The following is a 26,641-nucleotide window of genomic DNA, read 5'->3' on the forward strand; positions in this document are numbered from 1 at the left end:
ATTAACATGGAAGGGATATGCGCGCATAGGCAAGAATGCATTATGGCAGTTATATTCAAATAATTTATGAAGATTCAATGCAGAATAGCCCCTCACAAAATGAAATGGAGAGAATCGCATATGGATTGTGAAGGTCAACACGACCAGGTGTATTTGCAATATAATTTTTTTAGTTTTAACACATTGTTGTCGGGCGGTTTTTCATCAACCCTGACCCTTATTATACTCAGTCTGCCGCCCGACCCTCAGTACATTAATCACTAGTAACTGCAAACCCAATTCCGATTTGTACAATGTTTTTTGGCGTCTCTCGCCCTCTAACAAAAGTAAGCAAATTGAACGCTTATAAGCGTCTCCCACTCCCTTCCAATAGCATGTAAAAGACATTTAAGCATTTCCTACAAACAATGTGTTAAAAAAAAATAATAATAAACCATATCCGCTCCCTAGGTGGAGCATATGGAGTCCACAAACTGTCTCCAGGCTTTTCTGTCGGCTGCCAGCTCCCTTGCATCCTCCCAAGTCAGATCCGCGTCCCGAAGTTCTGACGAGAACTGCCGACGAATTGTCAGCAGTGGTCGTCCTGGGCGGCGCGAACCTGATGCCTTGTAAAAGAGGCAAGCTTGGTTAAGGCTCTCAGGAGGCATGCGGAGTACATGGCCAAGCCAACTGAATCGCCTTTTCTTGACGACAGTTGTGACCAAGATTTGCTGCGTCCTACGCCTTATCTCTTCATTCCTCACAAAGTCAAACCACCGCACGCCTAAAATTCTCCGCAAACACCTGTTCTCAAAGCTTAGTACACGGCTGCTCTGGGCCCTTGTAAGGTGCCATGTTTCACAGCCGTATAAGAGAACAGGAGCAATGCAGGCATTGTATAGGCGGCATTTGGTCTTCACCGAGTATAAATCCGATCTCCAGACAGCCTTCATACTGTTAAATGCGGACCCTGCGAGTCCTAATCGCACTCCCAGTTCCTTTTGAAGGCTGCCATTTTCAGTCGCGTACACTCCCAAGTACTTGAAACTCTCGACCCTTTCGATGCGCTGGTTACTCAACATCAAGGGTTGTTGGGCATCTAGGCATGAGCTGTTGCACAACACATGGGTTTTTGCAACATTTATTGTTAGCCCCATGTGCGTAGAGTACCTATTTACCCTGTCGACGATTAATTGAAGACCCTCGACGGAGTCATCAATTAAAACAGCATCATCTGCGTACTCTAGGTCGCAGAGTTTCCGGGAGGGGGAGATGGTTATACCTCGGTCAGATGGTAATGACTTTCGAAGAATGAAATCCATGAGGATGATGAAGAGAAACGGCGCAAGGACGCAGCCTTGTCTGACTCCGTTAGAGACCCCAAACCAATCCGTGACAACATCGTCAACTCTCATACGGCATTCACTATTGAGGTGAAGGGACTTAATTAGCTCCACTAATTTCGCAGGCACCCCATAAGCTTCCAGTACTTTCCAGAGTGTGGGCCTGTGCGGACTATCAAACGCTTTCTCATAGTCTACAAAACACATCGCCAGAGAACTGTTAAATTCCTGGCTCTGCTGTAGAATGTGACGAATATTATGGATTTGATCCGCACAGGACCTGCCAGGCAGAAACCCTGCCTGGTTTTCTCTGAGCACCTGCATAATGGGGGCTCGGATTCTCTGCAAGATTACGTGGGCAAGCACCTTCCCAGGTACGCTGAGTAGCGTAATGCCGCGGTAGTTGTCACAGTTGAGTGGATCACCCTTCTTATGTAACACGGTAATCTCCCCATTTACCCAGTCTCTAGGGCATCGCTCTTCTTCCCACACACTGGACATTAATTGGTGTAAAGGGCCAATAATGCCAGTAACGCTGCATTTCAAGAATTCCGGGTGGATACCATCAACACCAGGGGCAGTCCCATTTTTCAATTTCGACACGGCAGCTATAATTTCTGCCTGTGTCGGTGGACCATCAGGTATGGCGACCGCCCGCGGAATGCTTGACGCAGCCTCCGAGGGAATATCGAGGATGATTGGTGGAGGAGGGCGATTCAAGACCCTGTGGAAATGATCACGCCATATTTCCTTTATACGATCCGCGTCAGATTCGATAACTCCATTTGTGTTTTTCACAGCTCCAGGGGTTATCGAATTCTTTCCGCAGATCTTTCTTGTTATTTGGAATAATTTCCGCGTGTCATTTCCTTGGGCAGCATGTTCCGCCGTTACAATAAGAGGATCGAGATGACGGCGCTTATCGAGTCTACATGATCGTTTGACTATACGATCTTGGCGCCTGTAGTCATCTCTGAGGGTGTCCAGTTGGAAGGGGTCACTTTCACTGTCCCTCAGTGCTTTTAAGTGAGCGCGCTCAGCTATCTTTCCCCAAGTCTCATCTGACATCCAATGGGGTCTTTCTCCCATCCTGGGGCCAAGAACCTCATTGGCGGAAGAGTTGAGAGCCGATTTGAGACTAGCCCACTGCGCCTCAATTGAGTCAACATAAATGGACTGAGGATCGGTTTCTTGCTGGGCACGTTGTCCGACCGTTTCCTCGAATCTCAATCTTATTTCGGCACTCTTCAACTTGTCTAAGTTGATTCCCTTCCGCCGAGGACATCTCGGCAGACGTTTGAGCTGCAGACAGATTCTTCCGACGAGTAACTCGTGATCACTATGAATGTCGGCCCCTCTGTAGGACCTGACATCGAGGAGCTCTCGCCGGTTAGCACGTCCATAGAGGACGTGATCTATCTGCGCTCTTGTTCGTCCATCAGGGGAGGTCCAGGTGTACTTATGGATGGACTTATGGGGAAATAGCGTACCGCCAATGACAAGGTCGTTAATACTAGCGAACTCGACCAGTCTTTCTCCATTGCCATTGGCTTGCCCATAGCCGTGCCTTCCCATCACCGTTGGGGCAAGTGATGGGTCTGTTCCGACTCTCGCGTTAAAATCTCCCAATACTACCACGCGGGTTCTTCTTGGGAGAGAGGCGATGACCGCATGGAGAGAGTCATAGAAGGCATCTTTTGTTTGGGCATCTGCAATTTCGGTAGGCGCGTAGCACTGTAGGACAGTGACAGAACTATCGGCCGTTTGGAGGGTGACGCGTATAAGCCTTTCAGAAATTGGTTCCCAACTAAGCAAGCACTTTGCTGCTCTTTCTGAAAGGAGAATTGCCACCCCTTGACGGTGATATCGTTCTTGGCCGGAGTGCAGACACATGTGACTATCCAACAACCTCTTTCCAGATCCTTTCCATCGCGACTCGCTCAGTCCTAGGATGTCTAACTTGTAGTCATCCATGATACGAGTCGCGTGAATATCTTTACCGTGGACCTGCATTGTCCGCACATTGTACGTTCCAATGCGGAAAGATGAATTGTTGGATAGGAGCCGTTTAGTGAGCGCAGTCCTAATACCACAGCCGGGTCGGGGGGTGCCAGAGAAGCCGGTGTCCGAGGCATTTCGTGGACTTATCGTAATCAAAGGGTATAGGGAGGCAGAGTGATTGGCCCTGCGCTCCCGAGGCCTGAGGTCCGAGGACCCCTCACCAGGTTGGCTCAACCTTGTTTCCCGCTTTGTCTGGCCTCTCTTCACCAACCTGCTTGGCATGGGAGACCCTTCTGGTAGTTAGACTACCGCCATAGCCTGGTGAATCACTGAGGCACGCAAGCCCCCTCACCGCGACAAGGTGGGGATCAAGAGGGGGATAAATAATACTTGGCATTATTAAATGGACTAATGAAATTGGTTTAAAAAATAAAAATATGTCTATTAAAAACATCAAAATGAGATTGAAACAATTGATAAAAATTGTATTTTAAAAATACATTCCATTTATTGAAAAGAAAAACAATTTTGAATTGCAATAACTATTGGTCCTGTTCAATAGAATATTTATCTATTTTATTTTATAAGTTATTGACATTTCCAGTATTTATAATAAGTACTATAACGCACATACTCAATACTACTTATAAAATGTATTTCATAACATTTGATGATAACCGTACTGACATTACTTTAAGTTTACACCACATTATGTAACTTAATGCACTGAATATAAATAATTATGCTTTTCATGGTTTATGTTATGACAATATTAATAAAAATATATTATTAATCATGAAAATTTCGTTTTATTTCCTTATATTGTTTATTGCTCCATCTCTCGATTTTTTTCGTTTTTATCAAAAGATTCATTTGTTTTTCTATTTTTTATTTAGCTACATATAACGACTTGTTTTATTCCACTTAACACACTATCTGCGGGCGGATTTGCGCTCATAATAGAGATAAACATCTCTGAAAAGAAGTGATAACATTTAACCATACTGTATACATCGATATGAGATCAAAAGATGCCGCAAAAGTCATGCGTAAAAATAGCTTGCAAGCAATTTACGATGAGTCGAGTGTAAAGGTAAAATTACCCTTCCCGCAGATAGTGTGTTAAAGTTTACCTGAGGGTATTTTGTTTCTAGTTAAGTTTTAGATACCCTACCAATTTTTTCTCTTTCTCTACCAACCATTTCCTTTTTCATAAAGTAGTAATGTCCTCCTTGTCACAGGATTCTACAAATACATTCCACTCGTCTCCCCAATTTGGAGTGCAAGGCTGATCGCTTTGATCAACATTCAATTTAACACGGCATAGCTGAAGCGCGGGACTGATCACCTTTCGTTTATATGTGTAACAATCAATGGTTCTGTACGATACAGTCCTCTTTGCACTATTGGTTGTGGATAAGGGTTTTTAAAAAAGATCTGATATTGTGCCTAATGCACCATTTAGGTATGAATAAAAATAATTACCCATCACTTGTAAATTCCAATTTAATTTCACCCACTAACATACATTAAAAAAACTTTTGAAACCAACAAAATTGCATACATTGGTCTGTCATATTATTTCACCAAACATTTTTTCTAAGCTTATCCTCACCCAATGGTCCATAGGTCCATAGTAGCAATGTTATCTTGATCGTTAAATGCATGACAGTATGAACAGCCCTGCGCTTCAGTTACCAGTCCGGGGTAGTATTTGAATAAATATTTTAGTAAAGATAATATTATATGAAGATTGACCCCTAAAATTTTAAGATGGGACCTTGGAAGAATAAAAGAGGCGTCAGAAGACCTCAAAAAATATGGTCCAACAACATAGCAGCTGTGGGGGATAAAAATTGTCTGCAACCAACTGAAAGAAATGGAAAAGACCCTTATCCAGCGTTGAAGGACAGAAGGCCGAAGAAGAAGATTAAAGAGAAAAATTACTTACATTTATTTTGACACCCCTGGGAATCGAACCCGGGACCGTCGGTGCGGCAGCCAATTATGCTGACCACAACACACTAGAGGCGGACACACTGGGAGAGAGAAATTACTCCCGTACCGCAAATAACATTAATTTATGGTATGTGTTCGGCATACAAATGAGAATAGAGGAGAATTTATATTCTTTTTCTCTTCTTCTTCTTCTTACCCTTATCCGAACCCAATGGTGCATAGGGCACTGTATCATATTGACGCAGTGTTAACTTGATCGTAACTTACATGAAGACAATGTGATCACTCCTGCGCTTCAGGGACCAGTCCAGGGTAATATTAAATAAATATTAGAGTGTAAAATCACTAATATTTTTTTATAAGTAAATTTACATACCACCATTTAATGGAATGTATTATAGCACGTGTTATGCACAATAGATTTTGAGAAATAATGGTATTTGCCAAGTGAAATTTAAATTGAAAATGGAAAGATAAATTTAATTAATAATTCACAGTTGTGAAATCCACACCAAAAATACTCATTTTAAAAATGACTATCAAAAAATAAATATGTTCACATTATTTTTGAAAACTCAACAAAGATGAAGAAGAATATGGAAGTCTGGGTATTTGTGGGGCTTACGACCGTCATAGGCTGGTTTAAATGATCATTTTACACATCGCTCACTCCTTTCAAGAACGTCATAAATCAAAAATCGTAAATTTTCTGTTGTGCATGTTTTCGGAATGCCCAGAAAATGTACTATATCCTAGCAAAAGAGGCATATTTTAAACTTAATATTTACCCGTTACAGGGCAGAAAGTGTTGTTTTTGCATTTTAAAGAAAAGGTGTTGTTTAATTATTTCTTCAAATATACTAAATATTTTTCAAATGGAAAAAAACCTTCAGGTTTTACCTAAAAGATCTGTTGCACAGTAAAAAGTTCAGTAAGTGGCTTGATATTTATTTTTAAAACATTGTATTATATTTTTAAACTTTAAAAACGTTCTCCTGAAAAATCAAGTTTTTTTTATTTTTGATGTTCTTGAAAGGAGTGAGCGACATGTGTAACATTCACTTATTCTACCCATGTTTGACAACCACACTACTCATATTCTTGAAACTTCAGGATATATTGATCAAACTCAAAAACTCAGTATGCCAGAGTTCACAAGAGACATCTATGTTGGGACGAGGAAAGCTTTTATTTAGCAGAGACTCTTTCCATTTGTATGTGTGGTTCGAATCCAGGATTATATTGACGTACATACGTATTTTCAATGTTTATTAAAGCTTAGGTATTATTTGACCAGTTAATTTATTTACGACATTTTGAGTGTGTCCAAATACTTGTTCACAAATCTGAATTATCTCCAATCAAGAGTTTACTCCTAATTGGAGATAATCCAGATTTGTGAACAAGTATTTGAACACAATTAAAATGTTGTAAAAAATATTGTCAGTTTAGCGCATATTTTTCATAATGCTCTAAAGTGGAGTAGTGTGAAACATTTTATTTTGAAGAAATCGTGGGTGTACCTGCAAAAAACGTTAACTCGAAAATATGCAATTTCAACTAAAAGATGGATATTATAAAGTTTTCAACATTCTATAAACTGGAAAAATACACTAAGTAGTTTGAAATTTCATGTTTATATCGCTCACTCCTTTCAACAACGTCATAAATCAAAAACTAATTTTTTCAGAGATCGTTTTTAAAGTTTAAGAATATAATAAAATTTATTAAAAATAAATATGAAGCCACTTATTGAACTTTTTACTGTGCAACAGATCTATTTAGGTAAAACCTGAAGGTTTTTTCTCCATTTGAAAAATATTTAGTATATTTTTAAAAAATAATCACACAACACCTTTTCTTCAAAATGCAAAAACAACACTTTCTGCGTTGTAGCGGGTAAATATTAAGTTAAAAATATGGCGCTTTTGCTGGGACATATTCTGGGCATTCCGAAAATATGCACAACTGAAAATTGGCGATTTTTAATATATGACGTTGTTGAAAGGAGTGAGCGATATGTTGTTTTAAAATTCAACTTTAAGTTTAATAGTGGGTATTTTATTCAGGCTAAAAGCTTTAAATAGAAAGGACTTTAATGTTAACGTTTTTTGACAGTATGGTATAACCCACGAAATTATGTAATATTTAAAAATAAATCATACTGTTTTCGTAAATTTATACCACAATGGTACCCATTGCTATATTTAGCCTTGGAAATTTGCATAATATTTCGGCAGTGGAAGAGGTAAGTGTTCCCAACATCGGCCCGCTCTGTCTTCAGAGAAAGTGCCCAATATTGCCCTCCAGGCTGCACTAAACAAAGCAGGGATTTGTAATGACAGTATCATGCGGCTTACTGCGCAACTCGCTGAGATACTTATCCGTACATTCGGCTTAATAAATTTTACCTCGACATTGGACAGGCAAAATAATGGACGCAACATTCGTTTTTAAAATTGATCTACTTGTACATATATTCACGTATTGCATTTTATACACCTTTACAAAGGTCAAAGAAGATAATATTTTCGTAGATTTATTTATTTATTTATGGTTCACAAACAATGAAAAACACATAGCATGATACAGTGCAATACAAATCGTTCAAATATTTTTTTATCAATTAGATTGGAATACAACAAACTGAATGAAATAAGTAAAAGCACATGTTAAATACATAAAGAAAGAATAGAACATTTGGTCGTAAAAAATAGTAGTAACAATAAAAAGTAATGAAATAAAATTTAAATATTCTTTATGGTAAAGAAAGAGAAGGAGGAGACTATTCCTACTAAGGTGCCATTGATGAGGAAATGGCCCTTGTAAAATTACTAGTCGCAGAGAAAAGAAAATGTGGTTTGTGACCATATTAACCGATACCGCGACCAGTATGTTACATGCGAGAGAATTGTGTTAATTGGACATACATTATAGCATAGGCTTTTTAAGATAATTAAAGGCATTAGCCAAATGGCATTTAGTTCACATATGTAACCTGCAGTACTTATTACTGCAATACGATTAGTAAGTACTTAGAACTTACTTACCTAATTTAAAGTACCAAAAAGACTTTCTCTGGGCGTATAAAATTCCACAGAACACTTAGACACTTTAAACTTCAAACAAAACATTATACGACTTACATGTTACGTGTAATATCATCGCTCTCTAACAAGGTTTCCACACATTTTACATGAGAGCATTTTTGTTGTTGATGTAAGGATGGAGACATTTGTACGATATGCTATCCAGGCAATCCACCATATTTTCAACGCATCATATTTCCGTCAATCAACGTTTCGGATCCATTCAAAATATTGTTAAAAATCGAACACTCAATGATTTGGCATTTAGCATTTCTTATTACATTTTTTTTCAATATCTGTTGATATTGAAGGACCCCTTTCTGTCACTTTTTTTTTTTTAAAGGAATAACCACCAAAGCCTCTATTAGAGTCTTGTCTGCTGGTAGGATAGTAAGGTAAATGTGAAAAATACGTCACAAACACCCAGACCAATTAAAAATATTTTTATTTAATTTATTTTGCACTTGGCGAGAATCGAACACGCGACGCCAGTTTTGCAGCCGAGCGTCTACCCAATCCACGGCGCCTATATAATGGGCCCAAGTCGACAAAATTCCCTTTTGTGTACAAATTCTTGGAATTATAAACTCCATAAAACTTCCGTCTTCTGTCCAATAAAAAAGGATAGATTTTTTGTCCGTTTAAACACCTATGATATATGTACATCCATAAAAAAGGATTTTATGAATTTTTATCTCAGGGAAAAAAAATTGTACCTAATTGCAATTAAAATGTGCTTTGCCACGTTATATTAAAATTTATATTTTTTTAAATTCTAACAAGCAAATTTATAAAAAAGAAATGTATCAATAAATGAATATCGATCAACCTCAAACTATTCGCCTGTTATGTAAATAATTTCACTCAGAGATAGGCACACAATTAATGCAAAAAATATTACTTTCACTCAGGCAACATTATTTATACACTCGAATCATGATTGGTTTTATGCCGAGTTTATGGTTTGTAAACATTAAGATTTTTATTAGTATTTTACAACTGTGTACATTCATTATTTATTTTTATTCCGAAACTCTAAGGTGCATATTGTTTATATGTACATCATATATTATAATATAAAATAAAAATAATAACATAATGAAATATTTTATAAAAGTATAAAAAAAGGTATTTTCATATTTAATTATGTGTAATTAATATCTGTTTGTGAACTTCAAATTAGGTTTACGTGTAAACAAGAAATATATTGATAAATAACAAGTGTTTTTAATACATAAATACATTTTAAAGAAAATATGTGGATATTTATATATATATATATATATATATATATATATATATATATATATATATATATATATATATATATATATATATATATATATAAATATATATGTATATATATATATATATATATATATATATATATATATATATATATATATATATATAATATATATATATATATAATATATATATATATATATATATATATATATATATATATATATATATATATATATATATATATTTATATATATAAATATATATATATATATATATATATATATATATATATATATATATATATATATATATATATATATATATATATATATATATATATATATATATATATATATAGCGCTGTATATTTTCTAATGTAGCATGTTAAGTTTTCTTAAGTATAGTTTTATTCAAATTTATTTCTATTTGTGCAAAATATCACATGCAATCTGTATTACAATGTGAATTGGATAATACCTACCAAGCAGTTGATTGACTTCTCACATGTTTATACGAGCATATGTAAATATTAATGTATGGATTTATTTCATGTAAGCAACCAAATATGGAGTAAGAATTAACAAGTTTATTTTTGAGTAAAAGAACTACTTTGTATGCGCAAAACACGTTTAAATTGTTATTGTTTTTTTAGAAATTTTAATTGGTTTTTAGAAATGGCAAAATGCCAAACATAGTGTGAACTAGATTTCTCTAAAAAACACAGTATTTTTTAAAAAGCGAATTATGAAAGTAAGACAAAGACAAATACGATGCAAAAGTTACTGAATATAGTTTTTGAATATTCGGAACACCTAAATGATGCATGGGGAATATCATCAGGCTACGTCAGTGTTTCCCAACCTTATTTGTACCATGCCCCGCTTCAACGATTCAAAAATCTCCACGTCCCCCACCCCCTATATTTTTTTAACAACCGAAAAAAAATAATTGCCCCAAACAAAAAATGCACGTTTACAATATATACTATTATTATTATTATTTTATTTTCAAAAAATAATTTTTACATATATTAATAATAATAATAATAAATTTGGATAACTTATATAGCGCCATTTTCGTAAAATAATACCTCAAGGGCGTAAAATCTTCGTAAAATAATACCTCATATATTATATTACATTGCTACTGGAAAGGAAAAAAATTGTGATCTTTGGGTTTGATGTGAGCTGTAAAGAGTTTTATGTGGGGTACTTATTTAGAAAATGCGTTTTTCGATAACAATGCAACAAATATTTATGATTTGAGCATTGCCCCCCGGTGGGGCGCAAGCCACACATTGGGAAACACTGGGCTAGATGTATGTAAACTCATACCTTGAATATGTTTTTTTCTAGATTTTTTAACTCAATATCGAGTGATTCTCATTTGCTAATTATTTGCACATGGCATTTTTTTATACACAGTTTTTTTTGTTGATAATTTTTATTTTATGTTTAATTTTTATTTTCATTGTATGCTATGTAACGTACGTATATGCCATATGATGCATAGAGACTTGCACAATTCATCTTAAGGTTTGTTATAAAAATAAATAAATAAAACTCTATATAGAAGGGTTTAAAGGTAAACCACTCTCTAATCTATTGATTATTATAGAATGATAATAATAATAAGAATAATAAATATAGCCAATTTGTAAAGCACCCTTTTCGTGAGAAATCACCTCAAGGGCGCTTTACAATTTACAGCCATTGTGAAGTTTTATAGTTTTCTATTCTCACAATTTGATATTTACATATATCTTTATGCAGTGGCGTGTACAGAGAATTACTTACGGTAGGCAGTAGAGATAGGTAGTAAGGTGAGCTAGGTACTATGTAATAGGGTAAGGTAAGCTGGTGCAACTCAGTAAGGTAGGGGTTAGTAAGGTACTGGTTGTGTTTTTATATGTCACGCGGGTAAGTTAGGATAGGCGCTGCTTTTCTGCCTATATGGAAGGCACGCCCATATAGTATGTAGGTACGTAATATCTCGAGTAATTAATGTAGGATATTGTATAATGCATTAATGAAAATACAATACCTTAAAATAACGCACATCTGGCCGTTCTAGACCAAATAACCTTTTAACCCATTTGTCTATTTGTGAACCGATTAATCATTTACCATTTGTTACTAAGTTAAACAATGGAGCCATAAAAGAGGTCTGAAATCATTAGATAAACGAGTCGAAGCATTCCTTAAGCTTCGTCAGTAAATTTGCACTTAAACAGTGTATTATGTAAGATATATCTTGTTTTGATCAATATTCTCCGCTTCAAATTTATGTTATGTAATTAAAACGAAAGCGCTCCATAAACATATGAGTCCATTTCAGAATGAACCATCAACCAAATGTTTTTTTATTAATATTTTTTTAAGCGTCATGTTATTTTCTTATGTAATATTTTTGAAAATTTTATTTATTACTTTCGTTCCCTTTGGATTCTTCTAATAAAGTACAATAATTTAAATTTCATTTGGTAAATATGAGTTTCGATGCATTCCGCATCAAATACCACATGGAAGCAATTTTTAATTTTTAATTCGAAGGGACAAAATGTTGATAAAAATATATGAGAAAACAGTGGTGAAACAGCTCCAACCCTTCTTCATTTTTCAAAGTCGCAAGGACGTAAAAAGTCGTAAAATTTAAACTTCACAAGCGGTGTTTGAAAATGATATCTACTGAATGCATCAAAACACGTATCATAATCGATTTTACGTAAAAGTGATATTTAACAAGTAAAATTTACATTAAAAATGGACAGATACTATCGCAAAGTGACAAATCAATTATGAAATTTAAAAAGGTATAATGTCGATCATCACTCCATGTATCCTACCTTTTTTGAACATACTTAGATTTTCTAGGTTAAATAATAATGAGATATCTAAATACGGAGATATTGTGCTTAATTTTACACTTAAAATACGAAAAATAAAACGAATTGAAGGATAATAAGGTATAATCCCAACTTATCCGATTGAAAAAAATTTCCTCTAAAACAAAGCGTTTTTTTTATTATTTAATCTCATTCAAATATTATAAAGGAACAGTTCAATTAAATATGACAAAAAATCGTTGAATATTAATCACGAATTTTAAAAAATAAGGACCTCTTCGCTCAAAGGTTTCATTCCGATTTATATCCATGTTACATAATTTGTACAGTCTCAAATTATTGAGCGTGTGAAGTTAGCAATGTTAATTCATCGTCAATAAAATAAATTTTAAATGTCTCTCGCTTGAAATTTCATAAAATAAAACGTCGCAAACGGCGTCGACTTAATTTGTGAATATCGAGAAATTGACTATTAAGTCGCAATTTACGATCTAGTACATTCCTTAAGACGGCACAAAAAGCTTATCCTCGATGCTAGATTAATTTTGCTGAATTTATTAGTATCCTTTTCGCTTTGACAAAGGGTGAAGTAAAATTTAGCTTTCCTTGTTTCATTGGAACATAAAAAAGCTATTTTGCTAGAACGAAATAAATTATTTACAAAATCAATTATTGAGAGATTGTGATTTAGTATTCATTAAGACTTAAGTATATATTATATTAAAATATAGTATAATTATAACCCAAAGTTTATAAAAAAACTCATTTCAATTCTACTAACCCTTATCCGCACCCAATGTGCATAGGGCGCTGCATCGTACCTACTGCCGCAGTGTTATCTTGATCGTTACTTATATGAAAGCAAAGTGATCGCTCATGCGATTTAAGACCAGTCCAGGGTTATATACGTATTAAATAAATATTATAGTGTAAAAATACTAATATTCATTTTCACTCCTCTTCCTGGGAATCGAACCCTAGACCTAAAGCACGATAGCAAAACACGCTATTCATTACACCACGGAGGCGAATAGATTATCAATTGAATTAAAGAAATTAAAATGAGTTTTTTGTTAGGATTTTAGTTACTGGACTAATACTGATTATTATAAAAATATAAAAAAATCTCCTGATCCTCATACATTTCAATGGTAAAATTACAAATATTTATTTTGAAACTTTTTCCACGGAAATGAAACGCATTTAATAAACCCAATAAAATCATACAAATTGAAAAGATACATAGTACAATAAAATAAATGTGAATTTACAACATGGCTTTAATCACGCCTCGTATTAAGCCTCAACAAGAGTTGAACGTTCACTTTTGATAAGTTGTAAGAACAACTTTAACATTTGGCCAAAAGGTTTCATAGTCAGACCGCCTCCACCAAACTGTCAGTTTGACTCCTGCTGCTACCAAAGAAAGAACAAAACTTTCCCATCCCGCCTTTAAAGTTTTTTTTTTTAATTTTATTCAAAAGTAAACAATTTTTTTAATTAAAATCAACAAAATAAATTCCTGCTTTAAAAATATTAAATTAACTGTATTTTTATTAATTTAATATGTACAAGTGATTTTAATAATCATTTTTTTAAATATTAATTTATCTAAAGTAGCTTTTGCAACCATTATGTCTCATTATTGGGCTACATTATTTGTGATCTCGTCTATCGGACTGCAAGCTTTCGGATTCCCCGATGGAGCTCCAGTAGATGCGTGTGTGAAACCAAAGCCTAACCAACCCTACCACGGGCAAGCAAAACCGCAGCCTCCTGAAACCATCCCTTATCAAGTTATAGCTTCCGATTCCCATTATGGACCCGGCTCGAAAATTACAGGTAAAACATACTCCATATTTTTTGTGTGCAGAATAATTAATATAACTTTAATGGATTTATGTAAAAGATGTTAATAAGAATATCGATTTCATATTATAACCTTGTGTTTTTTTATATTATTTAAACGTACCATATATAAAGTTTGAAAAATATTATTATATTATTTTTAACTAAAATATATATAAATAAATGTTTTATATAAATGTTATAAAAAATATATATAAATAAATATTTTAACTAAAATATATATAAATAAAATATACATAAAATAACTATAAAAATATTATTTTTAACTTTATTATTATATTATATAGTATTATTTTTACATTTTGACATCTCAACGTAGATGAAGAAGAATATGGAAGTCTGAGTATTTACAGGGCTTATGACCTGTCATAGGCTGGTTAAGTGAATAATTTACACAAGTATAACATCCACCATTCTACCCTACATTAGTTCTGTAAATGCCCAGACTTCTATATTTTTTATCATGTATATCATATCAACATATGTCAAAATATAAAAATTACTACTTACCTGGAAAACATAGATTTATGAACTAGTATTTGGACACACTGTGTGTGTATTATACCAATCTGAAAGTAGAAAAATTAAACGACCAAATCTACTATCTTATATTAATCCCTTATAGCACCGCAGCTCGTAATAATAAAATATTAAAAAATATATATATTTATATTTTTTAAAGCACCAAGCTGTAAAAATATAAAAATATCGGTTGATAAGAAATCATTAAAAAAATGAGTTCAATAAATAACTAATAATATTATCATAATAAACATAGTCTTAGAATGCATTACAATGGAAAAATATGTTAAAAACGTAATGTAGATAAATATAACATTACTTCTGGACATTCATATCAATGAGATTTTTAAATCGGTTATTTATTTGCAATGTTAAAAAGTTGAAGTTACAGAAAAAAAATGTTTGTTGGTTTTTTACCAAATTGAATTTAAAGTTAAAGCTTTAACATACTATATAGTTACGTATTTTCATCACATTATAAAAAAAACTGTGATATAATGAACTTTATCATTTCGTAATACTTTTTGTAGTTCAATTATTCATTATTATCAGGAAAGTTTGAATACATATTCATATTATTAACAATAAACATTTATCGAAATAAAAAGCAAATGTTGTGTAAAGTGAATATTATTTATATTTTAATCTGTGTTAAAATTCCATATAAAGAAATTAAATATCATGTTTTAGTATGACAAAGCAAAGTTTACTTTTAATTCATTAACTTGCCACCCTTCTAAAATTTTTTGTTTTGGAAAATTTATTCAAATTGGTTGTTTATTGAGCGTAGCTTAAAGCTGGTCTAATTGTTTAATGAATTATCAAGCAATGAAAATAAAAACAAGATTTATGACTCTGTGATTTGTATATTTGCAGATATATTTTTCATGACACAATGAAACAAAATCTTAAATGGCTAAGTTAATTTTTTCAATTTGTAGGAAATATAAATGCAACGATTTTTTTTTAATATATAAATAAGTACAGAATAAATCGTATGCATTTAAAACAAACGAAAGATTTTTTTCATTTTCTTTCATGTATAATATGTTTATAATTGTATTACTATTTTAACGGTATGGCGCAGGATCTAGGTATATCAGAACATCTGCATTTTACTCTTTTTTCTTTCACAATTTTGAGTATTTAATGGCAATATTCTGAAAAGAAAATAATTGTGCGAAAACAAACAAATTAACATACATTAAAATTAAATGTTAACATTCGTTTGGTTAAAATCCTCATGATGGACTGCATGGTTCTTGACAGTTGCTTTTCCTTAGTATTTTCAATGTTTTCTATTGTATTGTTTTCAATACATTTTAAAATTATATTTTAACAAACACATGCTACACAGGCATTAGGTAATTGAACATCTTAAAATATGCGCTCTCCATTTTCTTTAATTTTCATTTGACCAGACTGAGTCACAACAACGACTGTGAATTGAAAATTGGTCAAATGAAAAAGCAAAAGCTCAGTTTATCGGCTCTCAACTAGTTATGTATAATAATTTATTTATTTTGCTAATATACTCTCCTGAAAGCGATCATTATGTAAATCTATCCTAATATTAGTCTGAATTGAAGATGATAGCTCATATTTAAGTAATCTTATCTGCATAATAAATAGTCACATTGGTTTGAATGTTTTTCAGTGGCGATCCAGGGTTTGGCTACGTTCAAGGGTTTCTTCATCCAGGCACGTGACGTAGCTTCTGGCAACTGGGTAGGGGAGTGGGTTCCTACCCCTAACACGACCATCCACCCCGAGTGCGCGTCCATCACCCACGCGGATCCCAGGGAAAAGCAGATGGCGACCTTCCTGTGGGCTGCTCCCGACAACGTACCCCCGGGAAGAGTGTACTTTACGTAAGTAGGGTTAAGTCAACAAAACTAGTGAAAAGTATAAAATTTATCTAGTGCACGACTATTATAACAGCTTCACATACAATGAAGGGTCGATGGTCCCAAGAGTGAATGCATCGAAACACCAAGTAAAATTTTAACTAAGATGAATAAATATGGATGTAGAGTAGTTTTTATTCATTGTCGGCGTAGGTAAGAGGGCAAATAAAAATGTGAAGGAAAGGCAAAATGAAGTAATGGATAAACTATCAAGAGTTAATGTTTATAACTTATTTTTTGGATTTTTTTTAAATATGTATTTTTTACGGTGCACCGTAAACATAAAAAATATATGGATATACATTCAAACTGGTAAAAATCATTGATTTAATTGCTTATTATTTTGGAAAAATAAAACCATAGAATTATGAATAAGCATTATATTAAGCCCATACATGGTATAAAAGAAATAAATTTTTGAATTAGATTTTTTTTTAAAAAAACAAACCAAAAAAACACAGTTTATATTTTTCATGACAACGATTTAAGGTAGAAAATGTTCAAAAGTAACGATATGTATTTCAAGGATATTATGCCCTGTGTTAAATGTACTTCATGAATTCATTAATGAATAATTATGATATAGCGCTCTGAGGATTACCCACGTAAAGGTACCCAAAACGCAAGCAAAAATTACAATCAACGCATTGCATATAGTCCAGAAGTACTCTGTTAACATCTGAATGACTGTGAAATACTTATAAATTTAAAAGTAACATGAAAGTACATAACATAATATGGGAATCGATTAAAGTAACATAATATTACATAGCATAATATGGGAATCGATAAAAAATCTAGATTTATAATTCTTTCTTTTGTCGCTGTAACAGGTTTACATTACATAATAATAAAATGTGTTACTCAAACGAGAGATAATAATTAATTTAAGACTAATTGATCCAATTCTCAGCGTGACACAAACAACCGCGTTACAAATACCCAACCAGATTTTCAAGTTGGTCAACTGAGTAAGTTAAATCTGTTTACTGCAAAAAGTGAAAGGTCCATTCGCGCAGCTTCCATTGGGTTCAATCACTCGATGTGTAACAAAGTGATGGACCTTGACATATATTTATAACATCGCCATTAAAATTATCATAAGTTATAAACATATCTTTAATACCCATCTTACATTTTTTATTACATTAGGTACACAAACAATAACAAGGAAAAAAATATAACAGAGAATATATTACATAATATGATAGGGAGAGTGTTATATTACAAAAATCGATTTATTGTTTCGGCATTCAATTTGTGGTAAGACATGATCAAATTGTGAAATGTAACTTACCTACCCCTTCCTTATTTAAAGAACAGATAATTATTTATTCTTGGATTTATATTTAGACCTAAAGATGGAAGCGTAGCTTCCGAAACTAGTCGTTATAATAAAATAAATATAATTCAAGTGGTATAAAACAAGTGTGTTTTATACCACAAAAATGGATAGGTTTTACCACAAAGTTACTGTCGAATTAATTACACTTACAAAATCTGTATTATAGCACTCTCCTTATCAATCATAGCTCAATTTGTGTAATACCACTTATAAACTTCTACTTCACGACTACCGGTTTTAGAATAACTATTCCCTTATCAGTTCAAGTATAGACATCTTATAACTGTATTAGCAATAACATATCATTAATGCTCATCTTACATGTTTTATAACATAAGGTAAGTACACAAACAATAACAAAAAAAAACACATTTAACAAAGAGTAAAGTATAAGTTTTTTATTTTATATGTTGCACAATTTGTATTATAACACTCTCCTTATCATTCATCGCCCGCTTTGTGTAATAGCACAATTTACTTTACGACTACCGCTTTAAGAATGACCATTCTCTTATCAGGTCAACTATTGACCTGATGAGGGAATGGTACGAATTTTTAAGTGGTATTGCACAAATTAAACGATGAGTGATAATAACAGTATTATATTACCACACTACAAAGTTGCTTTTAAAATACAAAAAAATCAGGTTTAAACCCCTGCCCATGAGATGACTACTCTCCTCAAACTAGTAGTGTTAATTTAAAACACAAATATAGTATATTTTCAAAATAAGTTAAAAGAACATAATAATGAACTCCCGTATAATATTTTGATTCTCATATTTAATTCCTAAAAAGTTTTTTCAAACGATTACTTTTTCTATCACGGATATTTTTTTTTTAAATTTTTCATTATTATCTGCTTAGTTATGTATTATTTGTTATTTCCTGGGCCGTTCGTGTTAAAGGGCCTTAATTTATGTCTGACAGATCCACCACTGCAAATGCAGTTTATGACGTTATTAAAATAATTATTTCACCTATTATCGTAATATTTATTTTGCTTGTTACGTGTGCACGATAGTGCATAATGACGAGCTATTCACACGCTAATTTTTACAAGGCACAATGTCACACTAATTATTTATCAAGGCATAAATAATGACATACTATAATGAAAACTATGTAACAAATATATTATTTCTAATAAATAATGCTAGATAATTACAGATTGTTTTTTCATTAATTGATTCAGCAGTAACTTTGTGGTAATATTTATATATTTCTAATTTAATTTTTACTTGGTTAATACCACTATTTCTTGAAAAAGCAGTATTGACTGAAATAGTGATATTTACGAAGTAAAACTTTTATTAAAAATATATTGTTTTTCTTTAGAAATTTGTTATGTCCGTTGTGCCTACCTGCTAATTTATTTATTGATTTAAGTAAAATATACAAATACAATACTTTTATAAGACCATTTTTGATTTTATCAATGTAAACGCGAATAGTTTTAATAACATCTGAAGTTCTCGAAAATAGTATTATTCGAATCGGGTCATATATTAATAAATGCTAATTTTTTATGTATAATTTACCAGCTTAATACAAAGGTTAACTATTTCATATGTTTATATAAATATATGTATATAATACATGTATTTACCTAATGTAATATTCTGTTAACTTAAATTTGGGTCTGGATAGAAAAAATAGATAGGTAAGAAAATATCGAAAAAACTTCAATTATATTTGAGTAACGGATATCTTTTTCCCCAAGAAGCCATATTTAATAGTATTAAATCTGAAGGGTTCTTTTTCAATTATGTTTCAAATAATGAATTTTCTTTTATAATAGAATTCGGGGATTTCATTGTCTCCTATTGTACGAAAGAACAATGTATATTCATATACATGCTACACGTTAGTGAAAAGCGAACGGCTGGATCCGATACTCTGATTGAGTGACCAGATCTCAATTTCGAGTGAATCTCATTCACGAACGTTGATCAGTTTAGAGCTGTTAATTTTATTTGATAAACGAATCATTTACTGGATTGCGAGTATTCTTGCCTAGAATTTTTCACTCAAGAATTACGTGCAATTAAAGTATCTTTTAGTTTAAATAGTAAACCCACTCATATTTGGAAATATACAAGCTAGACATTAGTGGTACGCGAACACTATTATTGAGTGACAAGATTGAAATTTCGAGTGAATCTCACTCCCGAACGCTAATCTGTTCAGACATATTGATACGATTTGAAAAACGAATACTTTATTGATCACTAGTAGATATTTTTGCTTAGAATTTTTCACTTAAGAATATCATTGAATTATGAGAATTTTGAACATGCGTAGATAGTAAATCCACTCACATATAGGAGTATACTTTAAAACTTACAAAGTTGCAGCCTAAGTAGGAACATGATAAGTGGTATTGCATAAGCCGAAGCTTGTTTTCGAAGAGTCACTTGGACGTTAGCCAATCTCAAAACATCATATTTTGATTGGGTCACTGGTTGGTTGATTCAATTGGCTAACTCGTTCATTATCTCACTGATTCATTGACTCACTGATTTTGGATTAATTTTGTCGAACTTTTAATTTTGGTCGTTTTCTGTCTGTCGTCGATAGAATTTGTGAAACGACATCTCTCCCTCTTTTCCCCTTTGAGTTACTTTTCTTATCCGGGCTAAAAGGATAATACGATACCCAAAAAGATTCATTATGACTAAGGTCATACAGATCTTTTGAATGAGCGGATATTACCATTCGCTAAATTATACACATGTACCCTTATTCACGTATTGTACGTACTCGTGTGTATTCGCTTTTGACCTTCCATCCGGACCTTTTCTTAATCTTCCCAATTATATCTTTCTCATCCTTATACTCCTTACTGATATCTCTACTTATACGTTTAACCGATTTCGAATATTTTCATTGAAACATGCAATATGGTTAGGTTAGGTTGGGTTAGATTAGATTTTATTTATGATTATATAATATAATATAGACTGGCATCTTGTTGAAATAAGGTAAAGCTTGACTGCGAAACTAGCGTTGCGAGTTTGATTCCCGCCAGTTGTAAAATGTACAAGTATTTTCAATTTACCTGGGTGAATGCGATTTATTTTTCGTATCTTCTTTTTTGTCCAACTGGATAGAAATTTGTACTTGAACTTGTTTTTAACAAGTTATTAACGCCTAGTATTTCCTTTTTTAAGAAAAGTGAATAACACATTTTTTACCATATATTTTTTATACAATAACACTAAAAAAATTGCTTCTTTTGACGAAACTATAACCGTGGCTATTCTATATTTACAAAGTTAAAATAAATTGAAAATCATGTTTTCAAGCGTTTCTTAAGTTTGTGAATATAATCCAGAATTCGGACCCCACATATAAATGGAAAAACTGTCTGCTTAATAAAAGCTATCCTCATCCCACCGTAGTTGGCTATTGTGGACTCCTATAATGTATTACAAATTTGGTCAATATATCTATAAGTTTCAAAATATTGAGTAAGGTGTTTGTCAACTGTGTGTAGGAATTGGTGAATGTTACACGTGTGTAAAGTAAACACTTAAGCAAGCCTTTGTCGGTCGTTAGCCCTGTAAATGCCTAGACTTTCATATTCTTCTTCATCTATGTTGAGATATCAAAAATATGATGTAAAAAGTCCTGATCGGAGACAATCTAGATTTGTTAACAAGTATTTAGGCACACTCAAAACGTTAAAAAAAAAACACAAACCTACAAACTCTTTTGATATTTAATTTTTCATTCAACCCCTTTATATTTTAAGCACAATTTAATTTAAGGGCAGCAATTTGATAATCATTGTAGCATGAAATATTCCGCAGTGAGCGAAAAAAGGTTTTTCCCATTTCCTGAGATCCAAAATGCACATATTTTTTCAATGTTTCCTCGTTCCGTGCTTGTATTTATCTTCATTGCTTTTGTTTGCTCAGTCGCTAGAGATTCCCTTTGAATAATTCAATGTTTCGATATTTTTCTAGGAACACAATTTATCTCTGCACCTTGCAGATACAATAAAACTTTATTCGATGTGCAAAAGTTTCAAGTTAAGTCAAAAAAGGGAATGACTGTTCTTTATTATTAAAAGTACTTATACAATACTTTTTCCATTAAAATATTCTTGGTAAATACCCCCTGTTATTAATATATATGTTTTGACACGTGTTTCGATCCATTCAACATCATTATCAAACACCGCACGTCAAACTTGGTCAAAATTTTCGAGTTATGCTAGGCACAAGACTAAAGTTTAGACTATAGCTTCATATACGGGTTTAATAATGATGCATTGAAACACGTATCGCAGAATATTTAAATAAGTAATCGAATTTACTAAGTAAAATTTGAACAAAAAATAGATATATATATATAACCACAAAGTGACCGACTAATCAAAAATAAAAAAAAATTAAAAAAAAAACAAAAATAAAATCACCTATTCAAAAAAATGGAATAATACTCGTTTACATGAAATTAGAAAAACTATTTCTGAAAATCATAGAAATAATGTCATACTACGATTTTTTTAAATATACGTTATCGTAAAAAAAAAACATGTGACACAGAATAAATAAATTATTTGATTTAATAAAATTATCTTACTTAATAGACCATTTAAATAAAAACATAGATATGAATTTTGTAGTTCAGCATACACAACCAATATTAAACATTTTGCATACTTATTTATCATAATCATTTCATATGTAATTACCTACGTTTACACAAAATCTTTAAAACAGTCTCAAAACAACTTTTTTGTTTATTTTATTTACAGTAAACTTTTGTTGCCTCTCTTTTTGCGTTTATGATATGATTAATCAAAGTTATCTCATACTTTTATAACACTTTCATTGAGAAAATTTTATACCGAACTAAATACCACATTTTACCTTCGGGCCATATTAGTTACGGAAATATTTGAGTGATTGCAAATAAAATTAAGATGTGAGTCCACGCTCCTTGTACCTAAGTAAAAGTATGTTTCTTCGTTATGTTGAATGTAGCATTGGAAATCACCAACATAAATACTGTTCATTTTTTAAGTAGTATTTTAATTAAACTCCATTGATATTCAAATGATATTAAAATTCAATTTCACTTGGTAAAAGTACTTTTTCTTAAAATCTATTCTGACACGTGTTTCTTTGCATTCTGCATCATATTTAAATACCGCATGTGAAGCTAAGCATAAATTTTAGAGTTGTGTCTTTGGGATGTTGAAGAATGTAGAGAAGGTAGGAGCTGCTATTTTTTATCAGTGAGAATATAAATAATAGAGGAGAGGCTTTAGTTATTGTCATATTGGTTATCATAGGTTTAATACTATTTATATTTTTATGCGTTTCTGTTGTTACAAAATGTCGCAATTTATGACTATTCGTATTAATATTTTTTAGGAATTCCACGTTATTGTTATTTTGTTTGTGATTGTTGTCTATTGTTAATTAAAATACGTGCCCGATAGATTTTTAAAAAACAATGGTATTACCAAGTGAAATTTAAAAAAAATTGCATTGAAATTACTTAAAAACGACAGCCGAAACAATTTATTAATGAAGTTATTTTCAATATACTTATCGACATTTCATTTTTTTGTAATAAGTTTGTTTGTTGATATTGACTGTATTTTTTCATAAGAATCGTATTTAACAAGCGACTTTTCAAGCACGATATCTTGTGAATCTTATAAAAAATAATTTTTGAGATATTAAGACAGGTCGTAAATCCTTTTAACATCCCTTTTGAGACATTTTCAATATATTTTGACAACCCTCCCATGTAGAATGATTCCAGCATTGAAGTAAAATTTGTACATACTCAAAATACTATACGTTTAAGTTTAAATCTGGCATCAAGTGCTTGATTTTTTATATTTTCTCATTTGTTTATTTTAAATTTTCTTCTAACCTTATAACTTTCTCATTTATTTCTTTTAAATATGCTTCTCATGCCTTTTTATTATACCTGTTTATTGTTTTTATATTTTGCCATGTATTAGCATTAGTATTACTTATTTAAAAAAAAAACTTTTTTGTTACTTTATTATTTGTGTTTCAGTTTTGTTAACCTTAATCCCATGTCCCAAAATGAGAAATAGAAATTACTCATTGGGAATATTATACGATATATGACTTATGTATGTAATATGTTTTGAAAAACTAAATTAAATAATAAGATATTTTTCATGCCCAGTCATGTCACGTGTTGAAAGACTGCCCTCTTAAATCTTACGCAATCCTTGCTCCACATGCAGTGACGCTTTCACAACGGTAATAGCATAGGTTTCCTTTTTAAGATTTTTACACACTGAGAATTACGCAATATCCACACTTATATAATTCCGAGCAATAAAAACTTCAATCTGATAAATGTATCCTATCCTGTGTTGCGAAAGCATTGTTATAAAAGGTTTTAATTTAATTTACGAGCATATGATGAAAAAACATTGCAATAATAAGTAATGTGTTATGAATAGTTATTTATATAGAGTATTTGCCGCATTCGACATTTCTAGAAATACTTCGAAGTGGTCAAGTCAGGAGTCGGAATAATCGACGGGCATGCATGAGGAGCTGCATGAATGTGGAAAAGGGGAAGATTTTTTTACAAAGACAGAGTGGTGTGGCGGTCTATTCTATCTGAAGCCGCGTAATATTATTTAAACTAATAAATATTAGTTTTACTGAAAAGAACATTTCTCATAGAAAAAAATCATGTGTAGATGAAAACAAAAGAGTTAATAATTGTTTTTTTCTTTTCAGAGGAACAGTCCTGAAGGATTATGGAACATTCTGGTCTAACCTGGTTGCTGGAGTTCCCCATCAAACAAACGCCATCCAATATCTTCAAAAATGATTTTCACATACTTTAAAATCATCATCATACTTTAAAATATATCATTTCCTCCCCTTGTACATATTCATAAAATTCATTTTTACTTGTAAGCTTAATTTTAAGCATAATTTTATCATATTGTACTTTTTATGTTTATCTGATTACATCAACGCATAGAGCATAAATGCCAATATTGTGGTTGCTATTACCACAAACAGTTGGAGCTGCCATTGCGGTATAAAAATGTTTTTCAAAATAGCACATTTTTTACTGGACACACCTGTCATTGGCGACGTTGTGTAAAATTTTTACACAAATATTGAATTACTTAGAGGAGATTCAAGATTTTGAACCAATAACATCTGTATTTATATAAATTATTACAGATTCTTCATATAAATCAGTTTAATATGTTCATTTATCTCTTTTATCTTTACACATTGATATTCTTGTGGTTTTCCAATATTATTTTGTATGATAGGTATACTGAACACATAAAACCTGGCTTTCGTATCTCAGAAAATATCGGGATCAACTCAAGATGATCCCGATATATCGTCAAATCCGTTTTGCTCTATACCCTACCGCTACTGTATTTTTAACAAATCGAAAATAAATACACATGTGCAGACAAATACATATACAACCTAAAGAATACGAACACATATGCAAACAAGTACTTTAAAAGAAAACCACAGCGTCTGGATTTGAAATCACGTTTTAATGTACAGTATAATACACAAGTACCTTCATATATGTATGAATAATTTTAGTATATCTCTTGTTAAACCGGATATAAAATGGCTGGTCTCTATCTTTCATTTCTATCTTCATTTTAACTGCTCTCTTAATATTTCTTAAAGTTTTATCTTTTTTCTTCCCTCTTGAATATATATCGCTACTTTCATCTAAATTATTTAACATTTTAAATAGTATATAATGCAATAAATATTCTAGCTTATCTTTACTGGTAGGACTTCTGAAATGAAGTATTTAAATAGTTTAAAAAAATATAAAATTGCATGATTTTTAACAACTTATTTCTATTATGCACTTTTGTATAATTTTCTCCTCACTATTCATCATATAGATAACTTTTCTTCTTCATGTAACTGCTAGTCATATATTATATTTTATCTAAAACATTTTAAATCATTTTTTCTTTGGTGCTTTGCCAACATTATTTTTTTTTTAAATAAGTCTTCATAATACCATGGATGAAAGAAAAACTCGTATTTTTCTATACACTAAAACTTTTACAATCTCCTCAATCTTTTGCGTGCTAGCTTTAATATTTTCTTCAACACCTCCCACTTTTATTATCTTCGTTTTGCTGCCTTTCAAATATATTTTTTTTTAAATTAACTATCCATCACACCAGGTGACTTCCATGCAGGGGTAGGCAGTAAGAATAGAACGCCACTCAATCAGGCTTTGCAAACAATCTACTTAATTCTTTCTTTATTTTTTTTTCCGCATATTTTTCTGAGAAATAATATTTTTGATGCATTCAGTCTTCTTTCGTCCTTCTTTTGCCAACTCTATGCTTTACTTCTGTCAATCAGTGTTGGGACCAGGACATTTAACACTTTCTCTTTTCTAGAATCTTTAAAACTTTTTGTAATTGCTGTAATAAACTATACGTTTTTAAATTAAAATTTATTCCTTTATTCAAAGTTTGTTAAAACGAATGAAAATTTAAAATA

General features: G+C 31.9%; 2 protein-coding genes across 2 annotated transcripts; one reads left to right on the forward strand and one right to left on the reverse strand.

The window, feature by feature from the left end:
- Window positions 1-387: 387 nt before the first annotated feature.
- Window positions 388-3,605, reverse strand: LOC148312434 (protein CFDP2-like). Its single transcript, XM_088277292.1, has 2 exons — window positions 2,273-3,605; window positions 388-398 (listed from the first exon to the last, which is right to left on the reverse strand). The coding sequence occupies exons 1-2, from the start codon at window positions 3,603-3,605 to the stop codon at window positions 388-390; spliced, it is 1,344 nt and encodes a 447-aa protein (XP_088133418.1).
- Window positions 3,606-14,098: 10,493 nt separating this feature from the next.
- LOC148312435 (putative defense protein 3) lies at window positions 14,099-25,401 on the forward strand. Its single transcript, XM_088277293.1, has 3 exons — window positions 14,099-14,306; window positions 16,513-16,726; window positions 24,863-25,401. The coding sequence occupies exons 1-3, from the start codon at window positions 14,099-14,101 to the stop codon at window positions 24,954-24,956; spliced, it is 516 nt and encodes a 171-aa protein (XP_088133419.1). The 3' UTR covers window positions 24,957-25,401.
- Window positions 25,402-26,641: the final 1,240 nt, after the last annotated feature.

This window comes from Brachycentrus maculatus, unplaced genomic scaffold (genome assembly GCF_059751285.1).
Source record: "Brachycentrus maculatus isolate JH-2025_06_01 unplaced genomic scaffold, ASM5975128v1 h1tg000040l, whole genome shotgun sequence".
Classification (NCBI taxonomy): domain Eukaryota; kingdom Metazoa; phylum Arthropoda; class Insecta; order Trichoptera; family Brachycentridae; genus Brachycentrus; species Brachycentrus maculatus.